The 15,737-nt window shown below is 42.9% G+C and overlaps 1 protein-coding gene across 1 annotated transcript in view; it reads right to left on the bottom strand.

The window, feature by feature from the left end:
* Positions 1-281: 281 nt before the first annotated feature.
* PPEF2 (protein phosphatase with EF-hand domain 2) overlaps positions 282-15,737 on the bottom strand; it is a 37,381-nt gene continuing 21,925 nt past the window's right edge. Inside the window, exons 11-16 of the mRNA XM_033214405.1 lie at positions 13,903-14,088; positions 12,710-12,852; positions 7,828-7,934; positions 6,707-6,870; positions 4,662-4,749; positions 282-823 (exon numbers count right to left, since the gene is read on the bottom strand). Of these exons, the coding sequence (XP_033070296.1) occupies positions 570-823; positions 4,662-4,749; positions 6,707-6,870; positions 7,828-7,934; positions 12,710-12,852; positions 13,903-14,088 (942 nt within the window). The 3' untranslated portion in view covers positions 282-569. The remainder of the gene's footprint in view (positions 824-4,661; positions 4,750-6,706; positions 6,871-7,827; positions 7,935-12,709; positions 12,853-13,902; positions 14,089-15,737) is intronic.

Genomic DNA, 15,737 nt, shown 5'->3' with positions numbered 1-15,737 from the left:
CATCAACTTTTAACTAGGCTCAAGGCGCCGCCCGGGCTGCCTGCCTGTAGGGTCAACTTCTAACTAGGCTCAAGGCGCCGCCCGGGCTGCCTGCCTGTAGATTTCATTTGGTCTCTTTCAATCCCAGCTACTCAGGAGGCTGAGGCAGGAGAATTGCCTGGGAGGCAGAGTTTGCGGTGAGCTGAGATCGCACCAATGCACTCCAGACTGGGCAACAAGAGAGAAACTCCATCTCAAAAAAAAAAAGAAAAAGTATAAAATAAAAACAATGAGGGAGTTAAATTGTCAGTGGTTCTTAATTGAAGTAGACTTTAGAATTTAGAATTTAAAAACACTAAGTTCTACTTTGTGAAGATTGTGAGATGGGGTTGGGGCACTCATATACTTAAAACACATACATACACAACACCCCAACCCATCCCTCCACACTGAAATACACAGGTGATTCTGATGCATATAGATAGGTAAATTTTCAGCATAAAGTTTCACATGGAGAATAAGGGAGATAGTCTAGCAAGAAGCTGAGCATTGCCTATGAGGCACTTTGGGTGATGAAGACCAGGCTGTTCTTAGCATGCACCTGGACTGTTGCAGCCACTGTCTTTAGCATTTGTAGCTTGTGGACATTCTGAGGTATCGCCCTCCAGGCAGGATTTCTCCACAAGGCGGAAGGCCTCCAGGAACTCATTAATATCAATGTGGCCATCTTTGTTGAAATCAATACTCCGGGCAAGGTCACAGATGCAGTCATCTGTAATGTCGATATTCATATGAGAGCTTAACAGCTTCCAGGTCTGCCTGAACTCGTCCAGTGAGATGAACCCTTATCAGAGGGAGGAAATCACTTCAGTGTGTTAGTCCATTTTTTAATATTCATTTTCTCTGACATTCTTTTTTTTTTTTTTTTTGAGACGGAGTCTCGCTCTGTCGCCCAGGCTGGAGTGCAGTGGCCGGATCTCAGCTCACTGCAAGCTCCGCCTCCCGGGTTCACGCCATTCTCCTGCCTCAGTCTCCCGAGTAGCTGGGACTACAGGCGCCCGCCACCTCGCCCGGCTAGTTTTTTGTAGTTTTTAGTAGAGACGGGGTTTTACCGTGTTAGCCAGGATGGTCTCGATCTCCTGACCTCGTGATCCGCCCGTCTCAGCCACTCAAAGTGCTGGGATTACAGGCTTGAGCCACCGCGCCCGGCTTCTCTGACATTCTTACAAGGACAACTGCTCCCTACTGCTTAACAGAGAGACACCCAAAGCCTAGTATCTAATTTAAACTTCCAAGAGGATCACACAAACCATTGGCTCACCAAAGATTTTCAGCTGGGAGCAATTTTGCTCCCCTCCCTCCAGGGGACATTTGGCAATGTCTGGAGACATTATTGTTTGTTATGACTAAGATGGAGGTGAGGCGCTACTGACCTCTAATAAATAAAGGCCAGGCACGCTGCCAAACATCTTCTAATGCACAAGATGGACCCCAAAACAAAGAATTATCTAGCCCAAAATGTCAACAGTACCACTATTGAGAAATCCTGCATTTAATCATCTCAAACATATACTAATTTATTCTGGCCATTAAAATCCTTTGGACCCCATATATCTATAGTCAATTGATTTTTTACAAGGGTCCCAAGATTATTTAATGGGGAAAGAATAGTTTTTTTCAACAATGATGGGGGACAAGCAGATATGCTCATGCAAAAAGAGTAAAGCTAGAAACCTACCTAACACTATATAAAAAAAACTAACTCGTTATGGATCAAAGACCTAAATGTAAGAGCTAAAACTCTAAAACTCTTAGAAGCAAACATAAGTGTAAATATTTGTGACCTTAGGTTATGCAACAGTTTTATAGCTTAAAAAGCTATAATACCAAAAGCATAAACAACAAAAGAAAAAATAAATTAGACTTTTTCAAAATTAAAAACTTTTGGGTATCAGGCTGGGTATGGTGGCTCACATCTGTAATCCCAGCACTTTGGGAGGCTGAGGCAGGTGGATCACGAGGTCAGGAGTCCAAGCTCAGCCTGGCCAACATGGTGAAACCCCGTCTCTACTAAAAATACAAAAATTAGCCGGCCATGGTGGCAGGTGCCTGTAGTCCCAGCTACTCAGGAGGCTGAGGCAGAAGAATCGCTTGAACCCAGGAGGCAGAGGTGGCAGTGAGCCAAGATTGTGCCACTGCACTCCAGCCTAGGTGACAGACTGAGACTCCGTTTCAAAAAAAAAAAAAAAAAAAAACTTTTGGGCATCAAAGGACACTACCAAGAAAGTGAAAAGACAATCCACAAAATCAGAAAAAAAAGTTGCAAAGCATATGTCTGATAATGTCCTAGTACCCAGAATATATGAATAACTCTTACAACTCAAATAAAAAGACAAATAGCTCAATTTAAAAATGGACAAAGGATTTGAATAGACATATCTCCGAAAGAGATATACAAATGGCCAGGCCGGGCGCGGTGGCTCAAGCCTGTAATCCCAGCACTTTGGGAGGCCGAGACGGGCGGATCACGAGGTCAGGAGATCGAAACCATCCTGGCTAACACGGTGAAACCCCGTCTCTACTAAGAAACATGAAAAACTAGCTGGGTGAGGTGGCGGGCGCCTGTAGTCCCAGCTACTAGGGAGGCTGGGGCAGGAGAATGGCGTGAACCCAGGAGGCGGAGCTTGCAGTGAGCTGAGATCCGGCCACTGCACTCCAGCCTGGGTGACAGAGCCAGACTGTCTCAAAACAAACAAACAAACAAACAAATGGCCAGTAAGCACATGAAAATGTTCAACATCAGTAGTTATTAAGGAAATGAAAGTCACAACTACAGTAGAACGGGTATAATAAAAACTAAAAAAAAAAAAACCCACAAAAAACAAAAATGGAAAATAACAAGTGTTGGTGAGGATGTAGAGAAACTGGAACCTCATACATTGTTGGTGGCAATATAAACAGGTACAGCTACTGTGAGAAATGGTTTGGTAATTCCTCAAAAAGTTAAACATAGAATCACCATATGACCAAGCAATTACACTCCTAGGTATATACCCAAGAAAACTGAAAACATATATTGACACAAAAAGTCACACATGAATGTTCATAGCAGCATCGTTCATAGTAGCCAAAAGTAGAAACAATCCAAAGTCTATCAACTAATGACTGGATAAATAAACTTCTGTCCACACAATGGAATATTATTCAGTCATTAGAAAGGAATGAAAAACTGATACTGCTGCAACATGGATGAATCTTGAACACAGGCTAGGTGACAGAATCCAGACACCAAAGGCCATATTTTGCATGGTTCCGTTTATATCAAATGTCCAGAATAGGCAAATCCATAGAGACAGAAAGTAGATTAGTGGTTGCCAGGGACTCGTAGAGGAGGGATAGGGAATGAGGAGTAATTGCTAATAGGTATGAGATTTCTTTCTGGGGTGATTAAAGTGTTCTAGGCCATGCACAGTGGCTCACGTCTGTAATCCCAGCACTTTGGGAGATCTAGGCGGGTGAATCACAAGGTCAGGATATCGAGACCATCCTGGCTAACATGGTGAAATCCTATCTCTACTAAAAATAAATTTAAAAAAAATAGCCGGGTGTAGTGGCACATGCCTGTAATCCTAGCTACTTGGGAGGCTGAGGCAGGAGAATCACCTAAACCCAGGAGGTGGAGATTGCAGTGATCCAAGACTGTGCCACTGCACTCCAGCCTGGATGACAGAGGGAGACTCTGTCTCAAAAAAAAAAAAAAAAAGTTCTAAAATTAGATAGTGGTGATGGTTATACAATCTTGTGACTTTACCAAGAACCACTAAATTGAATACTTTACACAGGTGAATTATGTGGTTTGTGAATTATGCCTCAAATGAAACCAATAATAACATTGAAAAAAGCCTTTGGACCATTGGGGGAACAGGATTTGGGGAACAGGATGAGGATGTACAGGACCTCACCTTACATTTTTTTTATAACTTCCTGTGAATCTATAATTATTTCAAAATTTAAAGTTAAAAAAAAGTTTTGGGAGTGAGGTTGCCAATGCTTTTCTATTCTAAGCACTTTTCATTACTTTGTGGCTATCTTTGATGGTACTGTAAAGGATATCACATCTTTCTTTTGCTTTTTTTTTTTGGTGACAGAGTCTCAACTCTGTCACCGAGGCTGGAGTCCAGTGGCACAACCTCGGCTCACTGCAACCTCCGCCTCCCGGGTACAAGCGATTCTCCTGCCTCAGCCTCCCAAGTACTTGGGATTACGGACATGTGCCACCACACCTGCCTAATTTTCGTATTTTTAGTAGAGACTGGGTTTCGCCGTGTTAGCCAGACTAGTCTCGAACTCCTGACTTCAGGTGATTCACCCGCCTCGGCCTCCCAAAGTGCTGGGATTACAGGCAGGAGCCACCATGCCCAGAGGATAGCACATCTTCTACTAATTATTCTTCCTATAAGAAGCTCTCATTCAGGTTGTCTTCATTCTTCTCTGCCCCACTTCTTTCTCTATGGGCTGCTTATACTACTCAAGTACTTTCCTAGTTTCTGCCATTTATAAGCACTAATCTTCTTACCTTGCTCTCCAAATGCCTGAGTGGAGATGAATCAGGAAGGACATTAAGGGTTTGAGGTAAAATACTTGCAGTGTGTTAAAAGTGATAGAATAATGAGTGCCTTTACCTGAATGATCACTGTCTATGATCCTAAAAATGGTCTCCAGGTTGGATCGGTTTCGGTACAGTGTTTCCAGCAAACTTGATTGTATGTTCTGCAGGAAAAAATTCATTTTCCTTCTTTGTCATATGTTTAGGCTTGTTCCAATATATAATTAACACACAATCAACCCTGACAGTCACACATTCTTGAAAAAATCTGAAAATATGGCCAGGCGCGGTGGCTCAAGCCTGTAATCCCAGTACTTTGGGAGGCCGAGGTGGGCGGATCACGAGGTCAGGAGATCGAGACCATCCTGGCTAACCCGGTGAAACCCCGTCTCTACTAAAAAAAATACAAAAAACTAGCTGGGTGAGGTGGCGGGCGCCTGTAGTCCCAGCTACTCGGGAGGCTGAGGCAGGAGAATGGCCTAAACCCGGGAGGCGGAGCTTGCAGTGAGCTGAGATCCGGCCACTGCACTCCAGCCCGGGCGACAGAGCGAGACTCCGTCTCAAAAAAAAAAAAAAAATCTGAAAATATTTTGCCATCCCTCCATTCCCTCTGCCCAGTTCAGCCCACCAAATAATCTAGTGGTTTAAGAAGCACCTCACCCATGATGAACATCTTCCAAAATTGACTGTGGTGATGGTTGCACACACAGGTTATGTATGCCTTGTCTAAAATGCTTGGGACCAGAAATGTTTTGAATTTTGGATTTTTTCGGACATTGTAATATTTACATGTATATAATGAGGTATCTTGGGTATGGGACCCAAGTTTAAACACAAAATTAATTTTTGTTTCATATACACCTTATACATCTAGCCTGAATGTAATTTTTGTTTGTGTGCTTTGAGACAGAGTTTTGCTCTTGTTGTCCAGGCTGGAATGCAGTGGCCTGATCTCAGCTCACTGCAACCTCCGCCTCCTGGGTTCAAGCGATTCTCCTGCCTCAGCCTCCCGAGTAGCTGGGATTAGAGACATGCACCACCATGCCTGGCTAATATTTGCATTTTTAGTAGAGACGGGATTTCCCCATGTTGGTCAGGCTATCTCGAACTCCTGACCTCAGGTGATCTGCCTACCTTGGCCTCACAAAGTGCTGGGATTACAGGCATGAGCCATCGTGCCTGGCCGCCTGAAGGTAATTTTATAAAATATTTTTAATAATTGTGTGCATGAAACAAAGCTTGCATACATTGAACCATCAGAAACCAAAGGTGTCAGATGTGGAATTTTTCACTTGTGGCATCATGTTGGCACTCAAAAAGTTTTGGACTTTGGAGCCTTTCAGATTTGTTTTTTTAAACAGAATCTCACTGCGTTGCCCAGGCTGGAGTGCAGTGGCATGGTCTTGGCTCACTGCAACCTCTGCCTCCTGGGTTCAAGTGATCCTCCCACCTCACCTCTCAATAGCTGGGTCTACAGGCATATGCCACCACACCCGGCTAATTTTTGTATTTTAAGAAGAGATGGGGTTTCACCATGTTGGCCAGGTTGGTCTCGAACTCCCGGCCTCAAGTGATCCACCCTCAGCCTCCCAAACTGCTAGGATTACAGGAGTGAGCCACCGCACCCAGCCGAATTGTACACTTTTAAATGGATGAATTGCATGGTATGTGAATTATATTGTAATAACACTGTTAAAAGAAGTACCTAGCCCAAGGTTGCACATACATTACATATTCTATAAGTAGTTATTGAATAAATACTTTTTTAAGTAGAGTAAGCACCATGGTGTTGAGGAAAGAAAATGGGCCTTGAGGTAAGACAGACCTTGGCTTGAGTCCCAACTCAGTCGTTCTATGACCTCAGGCAAGTTGCTAACTGCTGTGGGCAGTAATGGTGCTGATAATAGGTATCTCTTGGAGTGGTTTTGAGGATTAACTGAGGCAACCTATGAAAACCACTTAACACAAAGCCTGACACATAGAAACTCAAGAAATAGTTATTCCCCTTTCTCACTCATCCACCTTTTTGGGTTATTACTAATTGGTTGTTTCTGACTCAGGTTCTCTCTAAGGAGTATCATAGTCCACATGTGCTCTCATTCACCATTACCACACCATTACCTCGTGGCTCACTTGTTCCTTGGCCAAGTTCTTCAGCCAAGACTTGTACTCCAGCATGTTGTCTGCTGAGCTGTTCACCAGCTGTGACCTCAGCATCCGCCATGGCAGTCCTAAATGCAACACAGACTCCACCGCTGCTGCCCAGTCACTCAAGGTGATCAAACCTACAGGTGAGAGCAAATTTGTTGACTTGTCACCTAGAAGTCTAGTTTCCTGCCCAATGGTGTGTATATTTTTATCCTGACAGCCTTCTTACTATCTGCAGGTAATAGAAATAGTGGGCACGGGCACTATTTTTGTTGGTAGTGGCAAAGTTGGTTGGAAGCTAGGCTTGCCAGATAAAATACAAGACATCCAGTTAAATTTTATTGAAGACAGACCATAAAGTACATAAAAGTGCCAAATATTGCATAAAAATTATTTGTTGTCTGTCTGTTTGTCTGCAATTCAAACTTAATTAGGCATTTTACATTTTTGTTTACTGAATCTGGAAATACTTCTGCAAGCCACATAAGAGTCTTGTGAATAATATCATAAAACATTATATACCTATAGCATTGGTTATTTAAAAAAATTAAACCACCTAAATTCCTTAGAATATATCATTCACTGAAACTCTTGGAAGGCTACAGCATGTGTACATGAAAAGATATTACTATTAATTCATAAATGTTACTGCTGTTTTTAAATAGGGGTATATTTAGTCAATGTCTATTAGAAATTCCATTAGTTGAGCAGACAACATTTTTAGCTTGGCTAATAAATCGTGAAATAGGCAAGCACACACTCATCTTCAACAAGTCAAGTCATTGATCTTTTGCCAGTCTTATACTCTTATAACTTCTCCCACTTGTTCTTTGCTTGGTTCTGGCCATGTTACCCTTCGCTGACTCTATTTCTTTTCACCTTTTCTATTTGGCCAAGTTCATATTTTGTTAAAAGCTTAGAATTTTAAAATTTAGTTAGAATAAATGAGACATTAAGTTGAATAAAATGGAGGATATAGCCAAAGGGGACTTTGAGTCACTCATTAAAGCAATATTTATCTGCTAACTAGTGTAAGACAGAGATTTTCTGGCTAGCTTCCCTCCTCTGTGAATCTTTAACTTGATCATTCTTACCGACTTTATCTGCATCATGCTTCTTAAATTCACTGAGAAGATCTGAAGAATGAGCAAACAGCTTCTCCCTCAGAGCTCTCAGAGCCGACTCCTCCACTCTGCTAATCCTGGGACAGGAGATGAAAAGCAACATTTTAACACACTGGTATAGAAGAAATACTTGGAGATTTTACTATATTTCTACTCTCTCTTTCTTAACTTATCAGTCTCCCAAGAGCTCAGTTTTTGAGGGAGAGCTCCTTTACTCTTCCCTATTGTACACAAACAGGATGAGCATGGGGAATACCGCTGTCCTTCCTGGTATGGGACAGTGGTTAGAGAAGTTCTGGAGAAAGATCACCTCTGTGGTAAAGTTATCTCATCATCCTGTGCCTCAATTTCCCCACCTGTAAAACAGTGATTAAAACGCTACCTATCTCTACCACACAGGATTATTGTGAAGATTACAAGATTTCATGTACGGCACTTAGAAGAAAGCCTGGCACATAGAAAGCACTCGCCAAATAGTATCTGTTATCACAGTTATTGTGCATTCCTTGTAATTTATTATCATGTGAAACAGAAGGCAAAATTTATGAATAACAAAATAACACTAGTTTAGTTTTTTCATTCTTACTGGGTCAACAGAACAATGCTGGGCACAGTACTTGGCCTAAAGCAAGTGCTCAATAAATATCTGTAGTTAAATGAACAAGAATATAAAAAGAGGTTTGGTGTGGTGGCTCATGCCTGTAATCCCAGCACTGTGGGAGGCCAAAGTGGGTGAATTCTTTGAGCCCAGGAGTTCGAAACCAGCCTTGGTAACATGGCAAAACCCCTCTCTACTCAAAATACAAAAAAAAAAAAAAAATAACCAGGCATGGTGGTGCATCCCTGTAGTCCCAGCTACTTGTGGGGCTGAGGTGGGAGGATCACTTGAGCCCAGGAGGTAGAGACAGCAGTGAGCCAAGATCGCATCACTGCACTGCAGTCTGGGTGACAAAGTGAGACCCTGTCTCAAAAAAAAAAAAAAGAATATAAAAAGAGATAAAAGGTAAGCGTACGTTACTTGTAATATCTTACTGAGGAACCAATCATTCTATAAATAATGACCAGATAACCTATCTTTTCCAGTGTTAAAAGTTAAAAAAATTAAATTATGTTTGATGAAAATCTTACTGCAGTTGAAGGCATTTAACACGACAGTCTTTAACTGGGCTACACAGACCCTTAAAAGAATGTGAACCAGCTGGGCGCGGTGGCTCATGCCTGTAATCCCAGCACTTTGGGAGGCTGAGGCCGGTGGATCACCTGAGGTTGGGAGTTTGAGACCAGCCTGACCAACATGGAGAAACCCCGTCTCTACTAAAAATACAAAATTAGCTGGGCGTGGTGGCACATGCCTATAATCCCAGCTACTAGGGAGGCTGAGGCAGGAGAATTGCTTGAACCTGGGAGACGGAGGTTGTGTTGAGCCGAGATCGTGCCATTGCACTCCAGCCTGGGCAACAAGAGTGAAACTCCGTCTCAAACAAACAAACAAAAAAAAAGTGAACCTAGCCTGGCATGGTGGCACTTGCCTATAGTCCCAGCTATTTGGGAGGCTGAGGTGGGAAAATCACCCGAGCCTGGGAGGTCGAGACTGCAGTGAGCCAAGATCGTGCCACTGCACTCCAGCCTGAACAACCAAAGTGAGACCCTGTCTCAAAAAAAAAAAAAAGCTGTGAACCAGTTAGGCATGGTGGCTCATGCCTGTAATCCCAGCACTTTGGGAGGCTGAAGTGGGAGGATCACTTGAGGCCAGGAACTCAAGACCACCCTGGGCAACACAGCTAGGCTGGGTTTCTTTACCAAAAAAACTTTTTAAAATTAGCCAGGCATGGTGTTGCATGCTTGTAATCTCAGTTACTTGGGAGACTACGGCAGGAGGATTGCTTGAGCCCAGGACTGGCCTTGGTGATAGAGCAAGGCCCTATCTCTACAAAAGGAAAAGAAAGTGTGAACCACCTAAAACTCACCCCAAATTTCACAGGTATGTGAGCATATGTGATATTTTGTAGACAACTTGTTGTTTTATCAGAGGCTAACAGAAGTATGGGACTCCTAAAAAGTTTAAGAACCACTAGTTAGACAAAGCATTTAAGCTGCTCCTGGTAATCTGTAGTCATGGAGAGTTATGCAGGGATGGAGTAGGGCAATGCCCTTGAAAGCTATCTAGATGTAGAAGGCTTTCCTGTCCGTACGTCAAGCAACACTTAGTAAACACTTACTAAATGCAGAGCTCTACATGGATTATCTCATTAATCCCTCAACACTCATTGAAGAAGGAACGATAACATTAAGTCCATTATGCCCATTACGGCCAGAGATAGTAATTAGGTCGAGGTCACATAGCTACCAAGGAGTGAGGCCAGATATCCAATTGGCTGTGATGGCTCCAAGCTGGCTCTGCTATTATTGTGAGAAGTGGATTGAAACAAAAAGTAAATGAATTCTGACTGAGGATTCCTCTAAGAAGAGCATGTTATCAGGCCAGGCATGGTGGCTCACACCTGTAATCCTAGCACTTTGGGAGGCCAAGGCAGGAGGATCACTTGAGCTCAGGAGTTTGAGACCAGCCTGGGCAGAATAGTGAGACTCTGTCTCTACAAAAAATTTTAAAAATTAACTGGGTGTGGTGGCGCATGCCGGTAGTCCCAGGTATCAGGTAGCTGAGGTGGGAGGATCTCTTAAGCCCAGCAGGTCAAGGCTGCAGTGACCTGTCATCATGTCACTGTACTCCAGCCTGGGTGACAGACCTGTCTCATTAAAAAAAAAAAAAAAGCATGTTTTCTTGAGTTTATGGACATTGAGACGTCATCAATTATGGCTGCTCAGTGACATTTCCCTCCTTTTTTCTAAGTTCTCCACTGTGCTCCTACAGTTGAAATCACTGGATAAGTGATAAATCAGGTGATGTTGTACCTATTTAATGCAATCAATGAAGGTTTCAAAGAGCTGAATGCTTTTTGACTATCTTATGGGGTTTCAAAGAGCTGAATGCTTTTTGACTATCTTATTGAAACACACTATTTCCAGGATTCTCTACAGTGACTCTTTTTGCAGTGACAACCCCTAAATCCTATGGGATCATAGTTCTGCACTCCAGGTACCAGGGCTCACCCCTGGAGATTCTAATTCGGTAGGGTTGGGTGAGGCTCAAATGGCTGACTTTTTATAAAGCTCCACAGATGATTTTGCTGCACAGTAGGTCTGACATTCACTTGGTGAGTTTTTATTTTTACATAATTCTTCTTTTTAAGTGAGGCTGGCCTATATTTAATAACTTGAGAATGATTTAAAATAATGTACTTTTATAGCACTCACACAAGGGTAAATGCTAAATACTAACATGTCCTCTATCCACCTGATTCATGCTAACTTTGCCTATCTTAATTTCTAGTTCTATTAGGCTGAATACTTAAAGTGGCATGTTTAGTAGCACTAAAATTGTATCTGTTAGCATCTTGTATACTCTGAGGCCATCTTTGCTGTGGGAGGCAATATTGCATAGACATTAAAAGTGTGGGTTCTGAAATAGAATTGCCTCAGTCAAGGACTGCCTTCACTTAAGGACTAGCTGTGTGGCCACAGGTCAGCTGATTTAACCTTGGTTCTTTAATAATCTCCTCTACAAAACTGAAATCAATAACAATATCTGTTGCATAAATTCACTGTGAGACTACACATATAAATTCTTTATAACATTTTGTGGTGGTAATCTCTCAACTAAGAACTCAGAATCATCTCAAAAGCTACCATTTATTTATTTATTTATTTAATTTTTGAGACGGAGTCTCGCTCTGTCGCCCAGGCTGGAGTGCAGTGGCGTGATCTCGGCTCACTGCAACCTCTGCCTCCTGGGTTCCAGCGATTCTCCTGCTTCAGCCTCCCGAGTAGCTGGGATTACAGGTGTGTACCACCATGCCTGGCTGATTTTTTTGTATTTTTAGTAGAGATGGAGTTTCATCATGTTGGCCAGGCTAGTCTCAAACTCCTAATCTCAAATGACCCACCCGGCTCGGCCTCCCAAAGTGCTGGGATTACAGGCGTGAGCCTCAACGCCTGGCCAAAAGCTACCATTCAAATAATATTATATGCTTCCTTCCAGAAAGAAAGGGGCCTCATTAACAAATCTGTGCACTGAATTTCACCTGCCAAATCTCCAGACAGTGAAAGAACCTCTGGCTGTGGCTTGTAGGGGTAACACAAACCCGTTAAAGATGAGAGAAAATAGAAGAGTAACTTTAGAAAGACTTAGTGGTTTAGCAGACTTTACCCAAGACGCAGCCATGGAGAATAATTTCTTCTTTTTTTTGTTGTTGTTGTTTTTGAGACAGTTTTGCTGTGTCACCCAGGCTGGAGTGCAGTGGCACAATCCTGGCTCACTGCAAACTCCACCTCCCAAGCTCAAGCCATTCTGCCCCCTCAGCCCCCCAAGTAGCTGGGACTACAAGAGCACGCCACCACATCAGGCTAATTTTTGTATTTACTGTAGAGATGGGGTTTTGCCATGTTGCCCAGGCTGGTCTGGAATTCCTGGGCTCAAACTATCCTCCTGCCTTAGTCTCCCAGAGTGCTGGGATTACAGGCATAAGCCACTGTGCCCCACTGAAGAGAATTTCTGCAGAAAACAAATTTGTTGCTCCCATTAATGATGGGTAGATAGAGCTATTAGGAGTGTGTGGAGGAGAAGGAAGAGACTCCTACTGTAATGTCTATCGTATTAATAGAACTTCATGTGACATAGCCAAATTCTGAATTCGTACGTAGAGTTTAGATTAATATAACGCTGGACACTTCATTCAAAGATTCTATAAACACTATGATTTTTTTCTGAAAACCACTCATTGAAAAGTCTTGCCTTTGCCTCATGGTGAGTGTGTTGGTCACCTTGTTAGCTTGATACTGCACGATATGTGGGGTCAGGGCTGGCCCCAGTTTGACATAGGCCCCTCTGTTGCTGCCAACTTCATAGTAGTTGGAGGCAGAAAAGATTGTTAATACCTACATCAAAACAGAAGAGAAAAAGGCATTCACATTCACTGAAGAAACCCTCACCCTCAGTCCTATGTGGCCCAACTCAACTGCAGAGGCGGCTGTTTCTCCTAGTGCTCATCTGGGAAACCTCTTCCTTCCCTCCCTCCCTCCCTCCCTCCCTCCCTTCCTTCCTTCCTTCCTTCCTTCCTTTCTTGTCATCAATGCTAATAGGGCAAGAGTTGTGACTCAAGTCATAGAAATTTGAATTCCAATAGTTTCACAATGTATCTTCTTCACATTTTTATCCCAACTGAAAATAGCAGGGGTCACAGAAAACACCATATTTGCTTCAACTTTGAGGCGAGCTGGAGCTGATAAACCAGGATGGCCATTGCAATGAGCAGGAAAATTAGTTCTGAGAGTTGATGTGGTGCCTTAAAGCAGAGTTTCCTACAGACGGTTGTGGCTCCTCAGATGCTATATGAAAAAAGTTTTCACAGTCAATACCTTAGGAAATGCTAGATACTGTATCTCTTCCTGAAGATTTACAGTGGTAGGAAACTAAAGGTTCTTAGAAGTCCTGCAATAAAGAAACTTGTACAGTATAACCTAGTGGTATTAGGAGAGACAAATATTGTAGGATTTGGAGATGTCCAAAGATCAGTCAGGATGTTAATTGTGCTCCTGAGAAGACAAATGATCCTGAATCCCTGCCTGGGGAGCAGTGCAGAAATCCAATTACCCTGTAGGCTTTTTTGAGACATATGACAGTGAGCCACAAGACCTGAAGAATAGAGGTGTGGCTAGGAAAACACAGGCCTTGTATTTCCATTCATAAAACAGGACCATGTCACTCAGGCTATTGGTGGACAGTGGCCTCAATCAAACTTTGGGTATTAAAGAGGCTGTAAGAGTCAAGGATAAACGACTGTAAAGGACCTAGTTGCTTTGAGCAAGTGGGTAACAAATATAAGGTCTGTAGGTTGTTAGAAACAGAGCCTTTGCTCATCCAGGCCTGAGCCCTTTGGACTACCTCGGTGACACACAAGCCTGTGCTGCTGCAGAGGGAGCACCCACCTTGCGGTTGTGACAGAATTCATAGCCTTCAGGTTTGCATTCGTGTGAACGGATCAGGAATTGCAGGTTGTATTTTTGTAGCAACTGTTGTGTCACATCAGGCCCAAAATAACAGCCTCCTCCTCGAATAGTGTTGGCCTTGCAGCCCTCTTGAGCCATGGGATCACTCCACAGGATATCTACAACCTGAGAAGACCAAGAGATGTTTTCCTTCCCCAAAACTAGATACATATTCATCCACAGGCATTCAAATAAAAAGAAGAGGAGGAGGAGGAGGAATAAAAATAAGTGAATAAGGCCGGGCGCGGTGGCTCAAGCCTGTAATCCCAGCACTTTGGGAGGCCGAGACGGGCGGATCACAAGGTCAGGAGATCGAGACCATCCTGGCTAACACGGTGAAACCCCGTCTCTACTAAAAAATATAAAAACTAGCCGGGCGAGGTGGTGGGTGCCTGTAGTCCCAGCTACTCGGGAGGCTGAGGCAGGAGAATGGCGTGAACCCGGGAGGTGGAGCTTGCAGTGAGCTGAGATCCGGCCACTGCACTCTAGCCTGGGCGACAGAGCGAGACTCCGTCTCAAAAAAAAAAAAAATAAGTGAATAAATGTCCATGCAAGAAATGTTTGACATACATTTATATTTTGGACCTCTAAGGGTCCAGAATTTCTTATTGCTCACAAAATGAATGTGTGCATGTATACATATTCATTGACAAGTATATACCCACTTTCTTGAAAACAAATCTGATATGAAAGTTCAATATGTAAAACAGATGAAGTTGCCCTGCTAGAAGCTTTGATCATGGCCAGTAGTCTTCAGTCAGTGCCAATGCTCCAGACTCCTGGACATTTGCCCTAAAGAGAAGGCACAAGTCCTGGGACTGGCAAGAGAGCCTCTTGCATATTCACAAGATCCCAGATGTGGTCCTGGGAAAGCACAATTGACATTTTATTTCTTTAAGTAGTTTAAGAATTTTTTTTTCTTTTTTACAAATTGCAGAGAAGGCGAGGCTGTAATCCCAGTACTTTGGGAGGCTGAGGTAGGTGGATCATTTGAGGTGAGGAGTTCAAGATCATCTTGGCCAACATGTGAAACCCCATCTTTACTAAAAATACAAAAAAATGAGCCAGGCATGGCAGTGCAACACCTGTAATCCCAACTATTGGGGAGGCTGAGGCAGGAGAATCACTTGAACCCGGAGCGAGACTCCACCTCAAACAAACAAACAAACAAATAAGTAATTGCAGAAGAGCTGAGCAATTTTTCTAACACTTCAGATTCTACCTATTATTAATACTCAGGAAGACAGTAACTGCCAGTCATACACTACTCAGATGAAATAACTGAATAATTTTGGTTATTGACATTTAATACTTTCATTTTTTTTTTTTTTTTTTTGAGACAGGATCTCACTCTGTTGCCCAGGCTGGAGCGCAGTGGTGTAATCTCAGCTCACTGCAACCTCCGCCTCCCAGGTTCAAGGGATTCACCTGCCTCAGTCTCCCGAGTAGCTGGGATTACAGGCATGAGCCACCACGCCTGGCTAATTTTTGTATTTTTAGTAGAGACCAGATTTCACCATGTTGACCAAAGGCTGGTCTAGAACTCCTAACCTCAGATGATCCTTCCTCCTTGGCCTCCCAAAGTGCTGGAATGACAGGCATGAGCCATCACGCCCAGCCAACATTTAATGCTTTCTAAAAGTACTTTTGTAAAAGAAAACCTTCATTTGATTTGTAAATATCAAGACATTATCACTGAGTCAGTTTGCCAAAGGAAAGACCTACACTTTACAATTTCAATTCTAAATTGGTGTTAAAGCCCAGATCAATAACTC

The sequence above is a fragment of the Trachypithecus francoisi genome, unplaced genomic scaffold (genome assembly GCF_009764315.1).
Source record: "Trachypithecus francoisi isolate TF-2019V2 unplaced genomic scaffold, Tfra_2.0 Lachesis_group1, whole genome shotgun sequence".
Classification (NCBI taxonomy): domain Eukaryota; kingdom Metazoa; phylum Chordata; class Mammalia; order Primates; family Cercopithecidae; genus Trachypithecus; species Trachypithecus francoisi.
This window is presented reverse-complemented; position numbering and strand designations above follow the sequence as displayed.